This window comes from Cebus imitator, unplaced genomic scaffold, assembly GCF_001604975.1.
Source record: "Cebus imitator isolate Cc_AM_T3 unplaced genomic scaffold, Cebus_imitator-1.0 Scaffold962, whole genome shotgun sequence".
NCBI classification, from domain to species: Eukaryota; Metazoa; Chordata; class Mammalia; order Primates; family Cebidae; genus Cebus; species Cebus imitator.
Window position 1 is genome coordinate 105,775 of NW_016108277.1, and position 16,325 is coordinate 122,099.

Here is a 16,325-nt window from a genome sequence, read left to right on the forward strand (position 1 = left end):
GGGCACATACAGCCTCAAGTCCCGGTCAGTCATGGGGCTGGCAGGCTACGGAAAACCAGACCTCACCTGGCTAGCCACAGTGGGCAGAGTCCCGTAGGTTCTTTGGGGCTGAGAGGTACAGCAGCCAGGAGGGCAGAGGTGCCATCTAGGACTGCTCAGCAGACAGACAGGGCCCAGAGGACGTCCCCGCTTCTGGGCTTACCCCTGCCTAGCTCTTCTGTGCCTGGCCCAGTTCACACTTAGCTCTCCACAAGCTGAAGTGCTAAGAAAGACTTTATTAGTAAGGTCAGGGGAGGGGAAGGCAAGGAGCCTGGAGATGGACACACTGGTACCAGGGGTTACAAACAGTAAGAAACACTTTATTATAACTTTACAACATATAAATAGCTTGGGTCAAATCTGTGCTTTCTGGCAGCTGGGCACCAAGTCTGCTCCCCTGCAGGCTCCTGCCTTCCTTCACATTGCACTGTTCATTGGGTGGCTCTGGCCTGGGGCCTGGTGGTCAAGGCTGGAGTCAAGGGGCTGGGCGGCCCAGTCCCGCCCTCCATCTCCTCATGCGGTGGCCTGCGCCTGTCATCTGCTTGGGTTGCGGCTGGTGTGGAAGGACCGCTCCTCGGGGGTCAGGCCAGCAAAGAAGGGATGCAGCAGGGCCTCGGCCAGTGTGATGCGCTGGGCAGGGTCAAATTCTAACATCCTCCTCATCAGGTCAAACAGCTGCACGTGCTCCAGGGAGTCTTGGAGCATGTAACTCTGCTCAGGGACACAAGGTGCCTCAGTGTGACGGCAGGGTCGTGGGAAGCCACAGCAGGTCCCCTTGCCTCTGGGATGCCTTGCTGGACTGGATCCAGGAGGCAGTGATGCCTCCTTGGAGGACTCTACTTCCGCCCTCCTGGACAGTGAGCAGCTCCTTTCCTTTCATGCCCGTGTTTAACGTTTTGCTCGGAACTTGCCAGGCTACTAGGCGTCTTGCTGGGTTGATGCCTCTGCCCCCACATGCAAAGTCCTGACAGGTGGGTAGAGATCACCTCTGCGAAATTCACTTGTCCGAGCACCAAATGCAGTTGACAGAGGCTTCCTGGCCATGTCTAGGTCTTCCCTCCCCCTCACCTCAGTCCTGCCTAGTTCTTCCCAAAATTTTGAGACAGAGGGTGAGTGGGACAGGAAGCAGCAGGGTTTCTGACATCTGGCTCTTCCGGTGTTCCCCAATTAAATTCATAGCCACCCTATGGGGAAGGGGTAGGGCTAAGGGCCCCTCTGGAGCAGTTTGCAAGAAGCCTCACTGCCAGCACCCAGCAGTCTTGGGTGTCGCCTCCCATAGAGCTGGATCGAGGAGGCAGCCTTTAGCGGCCTGGCCTGTCTGATGTATGTCTGCCCAGTGCCTGGGGTCTCTCCTTGGGATGAGTTGAGCTGGGGAAGCCAGAAACTGACCTTCAGAGGTTTGCAGTTCTCCTTCACATACCGGCCGTCAGAGCTGTTCTCATCCCAAACTAGGCCCCCTTTGTAGAAATATTTCTGCTTCCTGGTACGGTGGATCATGTGTGATCTGACTGGTGTCAGATCTCAACTCTGTTCTTTGGATGTATGTATTATCTTGTCAGAATATACCTTGTGAATCAAAGCTATAAAACTACCATAAGTTTTAATTTTATTAATATATTAAAAATTAAAGTACAAAATTTATGTTAAGAAAATAAGAACTCTATAGTCATAGTTGGAGTTTTTTAAAGAAAATGATAAACGGACAAAAATAATCAAGGCAGTAGAAGTGAATAACATAGGTAATCAGAATAATTTGATAAAGATCTATTACTTTGAATACATTATGAATGTACATTATGCTCTAACATGCAAAAAACATTAATAAAATGTAACCATGTTCAAAGACACATAAGAAATTAGAAATTAAATAAAAAGAAGAGAGTAAATAAACTATCTAGTGTAAAATTGAAAACAAATAATAAAACAATAAACCATACACTGGCATATAATGCCTGAATTTAAAAAGAAATAAAAATTTTAAATGTAAATGTTTTAGAAACAAATTATAGTGAAGACATTATATATCACAACGTATGGAATGCAGCAAAATGATATTCAGATACATTTTTAGTCTTGAACCAAGAAGAACAAGAAAAAATATAAATGAATGAACTAAGGATTCAAGTCAACAATTCTTAAAAAGAATTACAAAATAAACTCTGACAAAGCTAAAGAAACTCACTAATAAAGAATAAAGCAGTCAGATGTGGTTGCTCATACCTATAATTCCAGTGCTTTGGGATGCCAAGGCAGGCAGATCACCTGAGGCCAGGAGTTTGAAACCACCCTAGTCAACATGATGAAACCCCGTCTCCACTAATAATACAAAAATTAGCTGGACATGGTGGTGTAAGCCTGTAATCCCAGCTACTCAGGAGGCTGAGGCATGAGAATCACTTAAACCTGGGAGTCGGAGGTTGCACTGCAATCCACCCTGGACCACAGAGTGAGAATCCATTNCCTTCAGAGGTTTGCAGTTCTCCTTCACATACCGGCCGTCAGAGCTGTTCTCATCCCAAACTAGGCCCCCTTTGTAGAAATATTTCTGCTTCCTGAAAATTAAGGTGGTGGGGTCAAGTGGTGAGAGTCGTAACAGGACAAGCCTCTGGTGGGGGGTGGGGAAGAGCAGCTCCCAACACAGCAGCAGAATCAGGGCAACAGGTTTGCAGGGGCACACAGGGAAGGCTTTTAGGAGCCTGGGGAGCCATGGATTGTCCCTCAAAGACTCACCACATCTAGTACCCTGCTGACCCACAGCCAAAAGAGAAAAGGCCCCTATGCCAACCCCGAGGGGGCTACTGGGGTCCTTACCTGGTACGGTGGATCATGTGTGATGGGATGGGCCCTAGGATCTTCTCCATCATCACCAGGTGCTCTCGGTTTTCGTGGGTCTGTGGAAGATTAGACAGTGCAAGTAGGGTCAGTCCTAGTTCTGGCCCCCTCACGGGGAATAAGGAACAGGAGAGATGGGCAAGTGCCCTCACTGCCCCAGGAGATGCAAACCTACCAATGAAACGGCAGCCTGGCAGCCCACGCCCTGTCCTAGCCCATCCCAATGCCTTTAATTCATCTGTGCCCCTTATCTAGAAGGTCAGGTCACCTTCTGCCCCATCCTCCATCCTCGATGGCCTAGCACAAGACTCCTCTCTGAATGTTCCACCTACCCTGACCTCTGCATACCCTTTAGCATCTACATCCTTAAGAGTCTGAATCTCACAACATGACCAGTGGGAGGAGGAAGACACCTGTCTTCTCATCCACATGGGGCTTCCCACCCCAGTGGCCTGCAGCCTGTCACAGTAGCAGTGCTTAGGGTAGGGGAGTGACGTGGGGTAGCTGTACCTGAAAGAGTGTGAAGCCCCGGTAATACTCAAAGAGAATGCAGCCGATGCTCCAGACGTCACAGGGCTGTGCCCAGCCCAGCTCTGAAAGCCAAGATGGGGAGAGGCTGTGAGATCCGGCCCTGTCCTTCCAGCCTGGAGGTCACAGGGCAACCACCACACTGGCTGGCAGGACTCTTGCCCAAATCCCAGTATAAGGAAGGCCCTCTCTCAGTAAGGCTGACAGATAAGGCCAGGTCAGTCACCTGTGTCTCATGACATGGGCCCCTTGATCTGAGAAACTCTGCCTGCCCTGGGTGGCAGAGACTGATAGGCATGCCACCGCCTCTGTTCATACCCTTCCAACAAGTCCAGTGTGACAAGGTCACAGGCCATACAGTCACTCACCAAGGATCACCTCAGGCGGGCGATAGTGACGGGTGGCCACGATGGTTGTGTGATGTTCATGGTCAAAGGTGGCACTGCCAAAGTCAGCCACTCGAATGCTGGTGTTCTTCACTGACTTCTCCTCACAGCTCTGAAAGGCAAGGCAGGCACACTAGGTCAGGAGTCTGTACCAGCGGGTAACCCACCCCCGGAGCAGGGCCTCACCCTTACCCATGCCAATACCTTGTGCTCATTGTAGAGGGTTTCAAACTCAGAATTCACAAACAGGATGTTCTCTGGCTTCAAGTCTGTGTGGGTCAGCTGATTCTCATGCAGAACTAAGAGAGCAGGGAAAGAACGAGAAGTGGGCACTGAGAACCTGGCTCTCCTGCCAGCTCTAGGCCAGAACCCTTCTCCAATGCCAGCAACTGCCAGAGCTCCTCACAACCCCACCTCAGCAGGGAGCTGGACTGCAACCTGCCTCTATGCCGGCCTCCCTCTCAAGGGTTCTCTGTACTTGAGGCCTTGGGGGGTTCTGATACTTTAGCAGGGGGGGGTGGAAAAGAAACTTGCCATTTGGAAAAACCTCCCTCCGCCTCTCCCATGCAGAGACCAGGCCTCCACACCTGTCTCTCACCAAAGCTGCAGCAACAGCCTCGAGGTGCTTCCCTCTTCCCAGCACCAGCTACATAACATGCACGTCCTTGTTCAAGTTACTAAGCATGTTACAGTGGTAGCAAGAGGGCATTAAAGCACGGGCTCTCGTGCAACTGAGTGCACAGGTCACACACCCAGGAAGCCAGCCCTGCCTCTCATCGCTAGTCATGAAGTAGGAAGCCTTTCCCCTCCAGCCCCTGTCCCAATGACAGTGGCTTCCTGCTAGTAGTCACTTCAGCTCAAGGCTCCCATCTGGCACTCAAGACCCTCACAACTGTGTGGCCCACCGCTCCCCAAGGGGAGCCTACTTCACTGGAACCAATTCTCAGCCCATACCAGGCTCCAGGCCTTACCAAGCTGTTCCCCTTGTTTGGAATGCTTGTCCCTGTCCCATCTATGCAGATCCTGCACATTCTAGCTCAAGGTCTATCAACTTCACCAAAGAGCCTTTCTATACTGCTCCAGCCATTGCAAATCCTACAGCACTGAGCCCTGGCACCACCAAATCATGCTTTTCAAGGCTGGCAGGCAGATGACGAGTCAGAGCTAAACAGAGGGTCTCCGTGTGGGCAAGGACCTGTGGTGGGATCTGGAGTTTCGCTCTCGTTGCCCAGGCTGGAGTACAATGGCATGAAGGCTTACCGCAACCTCTGCCTCCCAGGTTCAAGCGACTCTCCTGCCTCAGTCTCCCAAGCAGCTGGGATTACAGGCATGCACCACCATGCCCAGCTAATTTTGTATTTTTAGTAGGGACTGGGTTTCTCCATGTTGGTCAGGGTGGTCTTGAACTCCCGACCTCAGTTGATCCGCCTGCCTTGGCCTCCCAAAGTGCTGGGATTACAGGCGTGAGCCACCGCACCCGGCCTAGGCTTGTACATTTTTATCCCATGTATGAAGCGGGGAGTCAGGGTTGGTGGTCAGGCCAATTCCAGAGCAGTTCTTTTCTGTTTAATTCCTGAGTGCCTGGGGGAGAGGCTGGTCCAGGAAGTCCCTGGAGGGAGCCTTAACCTTTCCATCCTCACACTGAGATTCCCACCTTAAGACAGAAGGCCTTTCCATCAAAGGGGCTCTGGTGTCCCTCAGGCCCAGGAGAATGGTTAGTAATGTGCTGGAATGAATGGGGACAGCAAGTAACCAGATGACTTGGGTTTCAGCGTGTGGCCGCCCCATGCTCCTTTCAAGGGTGGACACTTACATCTAAGGGCGTGGCAGAGCTGGTAGGCCATGTGCCGGACATGTGGTAGGGGGTAAGGCTGGAAGTTATTCTCCTTCAGGAACTCAAAGGTGTTCTTGCCCAGGAGCTCAAAGGCGATGCACATGTGACCATGGAAGTTGAACCAGTCAGACATCAAGACGCACAGGCTGGCGGAGAAGCATGGTCGGGGCTCAGGCTGTGTGCTGGGGGCCTGCCTCACCCCCTCTCAGATGAAGCCAGTCCCCAACTCTCTCCTAGGCCACTGGGTCACACACAAGAACGCAGGTACACACGAAGCAAGAGAATCAGAGCAAGAGCACCTCTCCCACCAGCCATCACCCAATCCCCAGATGAGCTCTGGGCAGGACTAAGCTTCCTGCGGGGAAGATGTCCACGGTTCTGGTCCAAGACCTCTGAGCTCCTCTACTTATGATGTGGGAGAGGCCCTGCCTCAGAGTTGCTGAGGAAGAGACGGGAAGTGCTGGTGCATGCCGCAGGACTGGTGCTGCTTTTCTCGACTTGCCCACTCTGCTGAATTTTGTGAGGGTCTGTGCTGGATTCACCCACCTGCCCAGGCTCAGCACAGAGCGTGGAGGAGAGTGCTCCGTGTGTCTGCCACAGAAAGGCTCTCCTTTGGGTGTCTCCTACTATGTGAGGGCCCCAAATAGCTTCATGTTTTTATCTTGTCTTATGCCCCACACAACCCAGTGAGGTCCCCAATTCACAAATGCAGGGCTGGCGGGGCCTGCCTCAGGACACAGAGCCAGCTGGGGTGGAGCCTGGACTGCAGTCCAGAGGCTTCCACCAAGACCTTTGCCAGACTCCCCTGGCTTGAGTGTGGGGAGAAAGCACAGTGCAGACGGGTAAAGGGACACTGCTGAGCCCCTGGGGGTCCGGCAGTCCCACTCAAGGCTTCCCTCTCACTCCTTGCAGACACTCACAACTTGTTTTCTTTGTCCTTCTCCTTGATTTTTTTGAGCACGTTGATTTCTAGCCGGGCAGCTTCCCGGTACTTGCCCACGTTGCGGATGATCTTCAGGGCAACCTGAGACTTCCCTCTGGTACCCAGGAAGGAAACACAGGTTCTCATCAGCAGCTGCCCAGCCCTTCCCCCACCCTCCACCCGGACCTGGCAACTCCCAACAAACACCTCTCCAGGAGCAGCCTGCACTGAAGAGAGCAGATACTGATGCCCAGCCTGCCCCATGCAACACCAGACCTTTGCCCACCCAACAGCAAGTTCCCTGGCATCTGTGAGCTAATGTTCTTGATATCCATGCCAGCCTTAGGCTTTTATGTTCTCAGCCACTGCCAGCTCCCAAACGAGTGTGGGAGAGTAAAGGCCAATCCTGCTTAACCAGTGCCAGCCCAGGAGCTCACACAGTGACCTAACCTGTAAGACAGGCAGCCCCAACCATGGCCAAGCTGTCCCACCCAGAGCCCTCCTGCGGCACCTCTTGACCTTCCTGGGCTTGTCTGCAAGTCTGAGCAAACAGGGATAGAGGGTTCCAGGATCGAGTAAAGATCTGGCAAGAGGTGGGGTACCAGCAAGGGTACCTCTCACTGTGAGGCTCAGGGCCACTCCCTTATCACACCCCTCTCCAGTTGCACCTGCCTGCCGCAGCGTTTATCAGTGACCACAAAATGCCAGGAACCCTTCTTAAGTGTCCAAAGAAGATTTTAACAGTACCTGCTCTGTGCTTCCCACCCCGAACCCTGCCCCAGGAGGCCATCTGCAGAGAGCCAGCAGAGAAGGAAACCTGCTGAGGCAAGGCTGCCAGGCCCTGTCAGGAAAGGACAGCTAGAATCCAGATGCCCAGTGGAGAACTGGGGTGAGAGAGCCCTAGCCTGGAAGGGCGTGTCCTCTGAGGCCTCAGGGGGAGGCTGACTGTGGTGCCTAAGAAAAGGTTCACAGGCCCAGAGCAAAGGGACCTTCCAGAAAATCCCCTGCTTTTCTCTCCCTATCCCATTTTCCCAGATTCTCAGGGAAGGAAGGGAACTCAAGGGAAAGGCCATGCACTCCAGCCTCCTCCTAAAAGCTGCCTCTGTGGCATTCCGATCCTCAGCACAGGGAACTCATCACTTCCAAGGCAGCCCCTGCCAGAGTTGCATGGCTCTGAGAATATGACCCTGCCTTTAGCTGAGCTGAATTCTGCCTCCACATGACAAACCCCACTGGCCCTGGCTCCCTTTGAGTCCCGTAAAGGTTCCCTGGATTGTCCACCTGCCCCCTCATGACTCCAGAGGCTCATGTTCCCTCCAGCTCCTCAGAGAGGAGCAGCCCAGACCGCCTGCATGTGTCCCAGCTCTCAAGTCTGCCATGCCTCCACCTGGCCATGGTGTGGCTGTACCTGTCCCTCCACCTGCTGGTCCCAACCCTAACCTCTTGGGCCACACTGAGTCGTACAGCCGTTTACATGGAAACGTGGAGCAAATGGAAGCTTCCTGTCAGTCTATCTCATGGCTGAGGGGAAGGCTGGACGCCTGGGTCTGAATGGCCTTCCTGAGCACTCCATTTAATGTGGGAGCACCATGGGGCAGCGGTGGCCAGCTCTGCCATTAATTGGAGTATGATGTGGCCAAACCCTGAGAATGTTTATTCATCTCTGAAATAGCAGGAAGGCCAAATATGGGTGGCACATGGCTACAATGAAGACACGGGTACTCTGTAGCTAAAGTGCCAAACCAATTAAAGGGCCTACGGCAGGGAGGCAACTGGCTCCCTGGAGGGGGCCTCCCCACCCCAGAGCTACAGGGGAGGAAGCAAAAGGGCAAGTTCTAGTCTTGTGGAATGGTAAGGGGACAAAACTATTGTGCTACTGAACCTGGGAGAGAGTGAGGTGCCCCGGCAGCACGACAGTGTATACCCCTCTCCTGGCACACACAGCGGAGACCACACACTACCCTAGCCACAATGGAGAAGGCAGCAGCCTGCTTGGTGAGAAAGCCCAGGCTCTTGTTTTTCTTTCGACAGATCTGCACAGCCTCTCAGGCAGACCCTCGGGATGGGATTCATGCTTGGGCTGGGCTTAGTGGCACTCCTAGCCCCCTGCCAGGCCAAGAACCTAAAAGTTATCACAGGAAGCAGCTCCAAGCCACGGGAACCAGGGCCTTGGCCCTGTCCTGATATCCACCACCACAGCCCTGAATAAGTGGAGGGACTGGGGCAGAACCATTCGCTGACCAGCAATTCTGAGGTAGGAATGCTACATACCTGCAGAACCCAAGAATTTCTCCCTTATTACAGGGGATCAGCAAAACCCCAACATGGACAGGTCAGAACCCTACTCTGGTGCCACCCTTCAGAAAGAAAAAAGTTAAGCTCTAATAGCCACCACCCTCAAGAACCTCAGGCCAGCTCTTCCCAGGAAGGTCCTATCCAAAGTCAGCTGTACTGCCCCAGTTCACTCACCTGGCATGGTCCAAGCACTCCACCACCTTGCCAAAGGTGCCTTCACCCAGGTTCCCCACAATCTCATCTAGGAGAGAAAAGAAATTGAGCATGAGAATCTGGAGGGCAGGGGGTTGGCAGCTCCTGCAAGTTCACAGCATTCAAATTCTCAAAAACAAAAAAGGTTTCTCTCTCACTGCTACACTCTTAAAAATGGAAGTTGCTAGCGTCTGTGTCATTCAGGCAATTACTGGTGGCCCCGCTAAGGCACCACGCGCACTAGAGGCCCCTCCAGGCAGGAGAGGTCTTGTCTAACAAGGGGGGTAGAAAGTAGAGAGGTAAAGTTTTACGAAAGGTGGCTGTACATCGCTCTTGGAGCCAATCGCCGATCCGGCACACCAGGTGACCCTCCTTGTCATCTTCCACACTCCGGCTGCTGCGCTTACTGCTCTGTTGGCTTCTCTGCATGCACCGCCCCCCGAAACGCCATCCGACCAATCGCATGGTAGGCGGTTCCGATTGACAGATTGAGGTGTCAGTCAAAGGCAGAGGTGGAGACGGTGAGGAGCCGGTGGGTTGGTTGGTTGGATTTTCCAGATCCCAGCATTTCATAAGGCACACAGCATATATAACGATAGGGATATTGCAAGGGACACGTCAAGACACAAACTGACTTCAAAAACAGAAAAGTAAAAACAGCTACAGGTATGTAAAGAAAACTCGGATATTATCTCTACGAGGAGTGCCACGAACGCTCAGGAAGATGACCTGCCTCTGCTGCTGAGGGCCGCGCTGTGAGGAGAGCCATCGCCCCGACTCCCTCCTCCTCCTCTGAGTCTCTCCCTCCCAGGCCCCCCCATGTGGCTTTGGCCAGAGCAGAAGACGCAGTGAAAACGGCGCAAGAAGGCAGCTGGCCCCGCCTGGGTCCAACCATCCAGACTGGTCAGAGGCTGCTCCGGCTTCAGCTGCAGAATGCCCAGCCTGTCCTTGCCTGCCTCTGTTCGCCCACGCAGCCTTGCATATGCCTGACAGTTGCCACTCAGAGCCAAGCTGCTACCTGCCCCCAGACGGCATCCTTGGCCAGACTTCACCAGCACTACCAGAAACAGCCTTCCAACAGCAGCCTTCCTGCCACCAGCCTCAAGCAGGAAAGCAGCCTGGGATCCTCTGGGTAGGTCGACTGCCAGGCTTCCTACCACAATGGCCCACACAGGCCCCATGCCAGCTCCTGCCCTGGCCTTGGCGCCCATGCTGCTCACAATCTAGGCCCATCCCAAGCCTCACGACGATCGATAGAGGGCACCAAAAAGAGAAGCAGAGCCAAACCTGCACTGCCATCCTGTGGCAGCATGTGGCAGCGTGCAGAGAGGCCAAAGGGCCACACTGCAATCGCCCGCAGAGTCAACCCTCAACACGTGGCCACTCAAAGAAGTCACAGAAAGAGCTGGGCAGAGAAGATGCCTGGCCTCTCCACCGCTCCTCAGGGGCCTCAAGGCCGGTAGGAGGGAGGCAGGGAAGAGGGATCGGGGGAGAAGAGAAGACCGCATGTAACCTCAGAAATACACAATGGGCTTTCCTTCCCCAGGGTACTGAATGCAGCGTGGGCTCCTGGTCTCAGCAGAGACCTTGCAACCCTCTGTGCTAGGAATACCAGCCAGGTCCTGCTCTCAGCATGTGGCCTGCAACTGGACAAGGCCTGGGGCGGCGGCCTTTCCACCATTTCTTCACATGCCCCATCACACAGGCAGTCACCCCTCCTCGCCGCAGCTGCCCCTCCTCGCCGCAAGTGCCCCTCATAAAGAGGCTCGGTTGGAGGGGGCCTAGCTGGAGATTAGAAGGGAAGTTCCCAGTCTGAGCTGGCTGACAGGCAAATCCTCCCCGCCTGTGGGGCACTCCAGACTGGGGGCGTTTGGGGAGGGGTGTGCAGATGAGACGCAGAGGTGGGCGCAGTCCACGTCAGTCAGAGCACTCGGTCACACAAAGAGGCCGTCTCTGGGTGGGAAGGACCAGGCCATATAGCTGCAGACCACAATACCAGCCACTCTACTAGGATCCCTAAGAAGTGTCCCTGGCCACTTGCACCACGTGGCCTGTATCTGTAGCACTGTGTAGACAGAGACTGGCCGGGGGCCAGCCAGCATCGGAGCCAGAGTTCCTAGAGTTGCCACTGGAAGGGGCCAGAAGACACAGGGGCCAGGACCCCTGTGATCGGCCCTGCACCTGGACCAGACGACACATACACACACACAAGCACGCACACCAGTGCACGTGCACAGGGCTGGCAGTACTCACCCAGACCAACCAGCCTGAGAGAAGGCTAGGAAGAGATGAGGCCTTTAAGCCCCAGCCAGCACACTCTGGCTACCACTCACCGAGGAGGCGCTGCTACAAGACCTGGTGCGGCGTTTGTGGCAGTGGTGGGCGTGCTTGCGGGTCCGGTATGGCCCCCTCTCCCGCGATCGCCGACGATGACGAGAACGTGAAGATCCATAGTAGTCCTCTCCAAAGGATGGGCTCCGCTCTTCACACCGGTATGTATCGCTGTCACGGTGCTCCCGGTACCTCCTCTGGTAGGGCAGGCGGTCATGGCTGCCAAAAGGGGGATGGGGACACTGGTCAGCTGGGTCCTTGTTGTTAGCAGGCAAGAAGCCTGTGGCAGGGCCACTGTAAAGGGCTCAAGGGGACAGGATGTGCCAAAAGCATCCAGACTGGTGGGAAGTGGGCAGAGAGGGGAGGGTGCAAAGGTACTAAGCCTGCCCTCCAGAGCCCTGCCCAACGGCAGCATCCTCCAGCCACAGGAGGAGGGGACAGGGGAAGGGGAGAAGGGCAGAGGGCCTCCGAGGTTTCCACATACTCCAGAGTTCTCCCTGGCCGGCTGCAACTCTAAGTTTGGACTAGGGGCTGAGATAGGCCCAGGGAACAACCTTTCCAAGGCTGAGGTTATGTTCCTAATCCTCACCAAAGAAGGCTTAGGAGGTTAAGCAGGAAAGATGCTGGCCTAGAAAATGGGGGAACATGTGGGGAGAAGAAAAAAAGGCACTCTAAGACAAAGAGTGGGCGGCAAAGATGGTAGCTACTGATGAGGCCAAGGCATGCAGGTGAGGTTAGGGGAGGAGCGCAAAGAGGACAGGGCAGGGATCCAGGAGCAGCTGGGCTGGGGTGGAGTCATCTCAAGGAGTCTGGAGCTGCCACAGCTGAGTCCAGCTGACAGAAGGAGCCTTTCCCTCCTATCTAGTTCCTTCTCACCTTCTAGACCGAGATCTCCGTGGGGGAGGCTCCCTTCGGGATGGGTATCGCAGTCTCCCTTCATGTTCCCGACTGTAGGACCTCCTCCTCTTCCATCGGTAGCTCAGGTACGGGTCTGGTTCAGGGGAGCGGTATCGCTTACAGTGATGCATCTAGGCCGCAAGGAACAGAAGGCCCTGCTAAACACACAGCCAGCCACCTCCAGCCACGGGGCTGCATGGGGCTTCCCGGTTGCTCCTGAAGAGGCCCATTGTTCTGTCTGGAGGCAGCCCCTCCCAGGGGTTTATGAAGTGAAGAAGAACTCTTGAGGTCACACTGGTCAAACAGCAGACAATGGGCAGCAACCTTCTCTGCCAGTGAACAAACAAACAGCTGCCTCCCAGCAGAGCATCACTGGCCTGGTGGTCTGAGTGCTCAGGGAACTGGGTGAGCCAGGGCCAGGGGCTAAGGCAGGAACCCTGGGCTGGACAGTGAACACTGCCACAGGGAGATCAAAGGCAGAAGAAAGGGGGCCTCCTGGGTTCTATTCCCTCCCGCCTGGGGGATCCCGTGGAGGGCATGCTTTGTAAAGCCAGAGGACAGGCAAAGGGCTGTTGGCATGGAGCCAACACCGGGAGGCAAGGGCTCAAAGCCCTCAGGTTTGAGAAGCTGAAGACTGTCTGGCTGAGGGCCTGAACTGGACCCCACTCAAGGGAGTAAGGACCACAAGCCAATGTGAGGAACCACAGCAGAGATGGGAAGAGCAGCCCTTGAAGAAAGAGGCACACAGGCCTCATGAACATTCCCTAGCCTTCCTGAGTCGACGTGGACCCAGGGGGTCTGTCCGGCCCTTCCTGGCTCATCATGGGTCTCAGCACTGGGAAGGATGCCAGGGTCCTCAGAGTATGCAACTTTCTTGCCAGAGAGCCATTTAGCACCCTTTTGACTCTGGCAGTGCCCTGCCAGGTGTTTTGCCTTTATCCAACAGTACCATTACTGTCCCTTCTTCTAGCTCCCCGGCTCCAGTATCCTACTTTACACCTATCCCAGGAGCAGCCAGAGGGTTAGCTGTCTGGCAGGCAAAAGAGCCCCAACTCACTATCCCTGTTCAGTGAGGACTCATATTCACCATAGGAAATTGCCAGGCTGGATCCGCCACCAGCAGAGAAAGCTGGCTATGTGAGGCCAGCAACCTGCTCCACCCATATGTGAACCCCTGACTGCCTCCATGGGGCCAATCTTCTTCCCAACACTCACACTTTGCCATTGCCAACCTCCAATCATGGTCAATCCTGAGTTTGCCTGGTCAAGCACATTTTATACAAATTCACTGAGGCTACCCTATCTCACCAGCGGGATCTGTCAGGAGAAGAGCAGCATGGAACAGTTCCCCATGGATGAGCAGGACGGTGAGGCCTATTGTACCAAACTACCGGGAGCTTCTCCATCTCCCTAAGAAAGCTCTCCATCTCCCCACCAACATATCTTCCCCATCTACCTGGGAAGTCTTTGGAGCTAAAATCACCTCCCCAGAAGCTCAGATTTGTTGTTTTGGTAATCAGCTGACTAATGTTTCACTGTTTTCCTGCAATTACTCTGGGTCAGGTGCCCAAGCTATGGAATGAAAGCTTAACTCACATCTCACTAATTGACTCAGAGGATGCTCCACTGGCCAGGACACATGTCCTGCCACAAGGCAAGCATGGTCCTGCCCATCCTCAATGGGCAGACACCAGAGCTGAAGGACATGGTCACGGTCACACTGGGCCAAAGATTCCCTCCTGGGACCTAGAAAGTTCTAATGTCTATACATATTCACGTCAATGGAGAGCACAATTTCAGAGTCATATAGATGTCCACCTGAATCATGGCATGCCACTTCCAGCTGTGTGCCTTTCAGCAAATTGTTACACTACTCTGACCATCAGCTTCCTCTGGCAACAAGGAATCAGTAATCTCTTACAAGGTTCTGTGAGGATTAAATATGTCTGTCCTATAAGTGAAATGCCTAGTACACCTTTATGCCCACAGAGGTACTAGTGGCAGCTTTTCATGAACACTTAAAAGGTTCCGAGTAACACTTCAGGGCTGTGTTAAATGCCTTACGGACATTTTATAAGTCCCTTCCAAGGAAACCGGGAGGAGAGAGCTCTGGCAATAAACTCTGAACTAAAACCTAGTGCTGCCACATACCAGCCTCATGACCTTAGACAAGTCACTCTAGGCCTCAGTTAGAATGCCTGGAAAATGGAGATAACATCTCCCAGCCTGGCAAAAGATGACAAGTATGAGAATTATAAGGTACCACACACAATGCAATAATAGAGAAGATTATTCTTTCTTTAACACATTCTAGGCAAGTAAAATATTGGAAATAGCAGATGTCATCCTCCCAGCCAGGGCTTTAGGGCCCATTTCTCAATTATCTCTGATTCTCTAAAACCTCAGCAAAAAGCTTGTTTAAAAAGCAGCTAAAGGCCACAATTATGCTTTGGGGAGCTCTGCTCTGCAGAATGAAGAAAAAGGTGATGCAAAGGAAACCAAGCCAAGGATGTCAACTTTTCTTTGAGCACAGGCCTTGTCAGCTTCTCATTTGCTGTTCCTGGCCAGAGAACTGGGCTGACAAGAAGAGCAGCCAGCCAGGTCAGCGGCTGCCCTCCCGGATTCCAGCCACCCTAGCACCCATGGTTATTTTTGGCTGGCACTGCCCTACCACTGCAACCTCAAACATGCCACCTCGCAAGCCTCCACCACGAACGGGTGAAACGCTCCTCCTTTTCAAGGGCATCAAGGAGGGAAGCTGGAAGGCCGCCAGCTCCGCCTCGATGGGGGCCTGGCTCAGGCAATTTCCACCCCAGCTCCACATCAGGGCACTCATACCCGGAACTAAAGCCAGAGACTCCCGGGCGGGACGGAGCTGCAGCCAAGGCATTTGTACTGTCAGCTTGGCCTTGCCGATCCCCCGGGCTGGAACGGCTCCATCACAACAAAACACGCAGGGGGGGCTGCGCCCTCCTTCGCTTCCCTTCCTGCCGCCCCAGGTCCCAGGGGTCTCAGAGTCCCACCCTCTGTAACGGCCACCAGTGGCGCCGAGGGGAGAGCCGGGGACAGACCCGGGGGCAGAGGGAGGGCCAGAATGGGCCAGAGTCAAACTCCAGGCCGCCAAGGGAGGAGTCGTCTGAAGACCAAGCGTGAAACCAAGGGAGAGGAGGGGTCTGAAGGGCCTCTGTGGCTATTCCACGTCGGACCCCGACCCCATTCCGCGGGCAGGCGCAGGGCCCAAACTGAACCCTCAAGGAGCCTCAGAGGCCGTTTAGGCCCCGCCTTCAACGCCGCGGGATCCAGGTCAGGGTCTGCAGTGACCGCCCTCCGGTGGAGAAGCAGCGGGTCAGGGGTGAGAGGTCGGGGCCGCGGCCCGAGGTGGGCCGAAGAGGAGAAAGAAAGGGAGTAGGCCGAGACCGAATGGCACCAGCGCGACCGCCCCCGCCGACTCACCCCCAGCCGCCGCCGCCGCTGTTGCCGCCGCGGGCCCCAGCCCACACTTACCGTCTCCCAGGCTCCAGCTGCTGCTAGGCCCCACTCCCCGCTCCGAGCGCCTCTTCCGCTTCCGGCTCCGACCTCCGCCCGTGGCGGCCCCGCCCCCTCGCGTGACGCAGCCGTCGCCTTCCCGGGCTCGACCCGGCTCGGCGGCCTGGCCGCTCTAGCCCCCGACTCGAAGGCTCCGGGGCACCAGCGCTCTCCGCTCCCGTGGGCGCGGCGGCCACGGAGACTAGTTCCGGGAGGGCCGACGGAACGGGCGCGGTGCGGCCCGCCTCCCGCCGTGTCGCGGCGCACGTACGTCCCCCGACCTGATAGGTGTGCGGCCCGGGTCAGAGAGGCGCTCGAAGCTAAGAAGTAGGGCCCCGACCCGGCCGCGGGGCTCGGCCGGCTCCGCCGCCCCGACCCCGCGTGGTCTGCCAACTCCCTCCTGCGCGCGGAGAGGACGGGCATTGTTCTCGGGGCCGGGAGAGGTGAGAGCCCCCTGAGGTCTGTGCGCGGGGCCTCGGCAAAGAGGACGCGACTCCGCTTGCGCGAAACAAGCCAACGACTCCTGACTGTCTCTCGGTGTGTG

General features: G+C 55.1%; 1 protein-coding gene across 3 annotated transcripts; it reads right to left on the minus strand.

Annotated features, from left to right (window-relative positions):
* Positions 1–255: 255 nt before the first annotated feature.
* Positions 256–16,319, minus strand: CLK3 (CDC like kinase 3). Of its 3 annotated transcripts, none has more exons than XM_017521111.2 (13): positions 15,761–16,319; positions 12,236–12,387; positions 11,362–11,578; positions 9,355–9,451; positions 9,011–9,077; positions 6,540–6,656; positions 5,599–5,765; positions 3,990–4,084; positions 3,768–3,897; positions 3,382–3,464; positions 2,851–2,930; positions 1,429–1,519; positions 256–750 (listed from the first exon to the last, which is right to left on the minus strand). In XM_017521111.2, the coding sequence occupies exons 1-13, from the start codon at positions 16,202–16,204 to the stop codon at positions 574–576; spliced, it is 1,917 nt and encodes a 638-aa protein (XP_017376600.1). In that variant the 5' UTR covers positions 16,205–16,319; the 3' UTR covers positions 256–573. The 3 variants fall into 3 exon arrangements, with proteins under 3 accessions (XP_017376600.1, XP_017376599.2, XP_037591708.1); XM_017521110.2 differs by having other exon boundaries at positions 15,710–15,803; XM_037735780.1 differs by lacking the exon at positions 256–750 and having other exon boundaries at positions 796–1,519; positions 15,761–16,265.
* Between the last annotated feature and the right edge of the window lie 6 nt (positions 16,320–16,325).

Bases quoted from the DNA above. Each gene is read 5' to 3' on its own strand.
- CLK3 (XM_037735780.1), bottom strand. From the start codon at position 16,204: ATGCCCGTCCTCTCCGCGCGCAGGAGGGAGTTGGCAGACCACGCGGGG. The intron at 12,388-15,760 runs GTAAGTGTGGGC...CTTGCGGCCTAG, and splicing joins CAGCTGGAGCCTGGGAGACG to ATGCATCACTGTAAGCGATA. The intron at 6,657-9,010 runs GTGAGTGAACTG...CCTGGGTACCAG, and splicing joins GAGTGCTTGGACCATGCCAG to AGGGAAGTCTCAGGTTGCCC.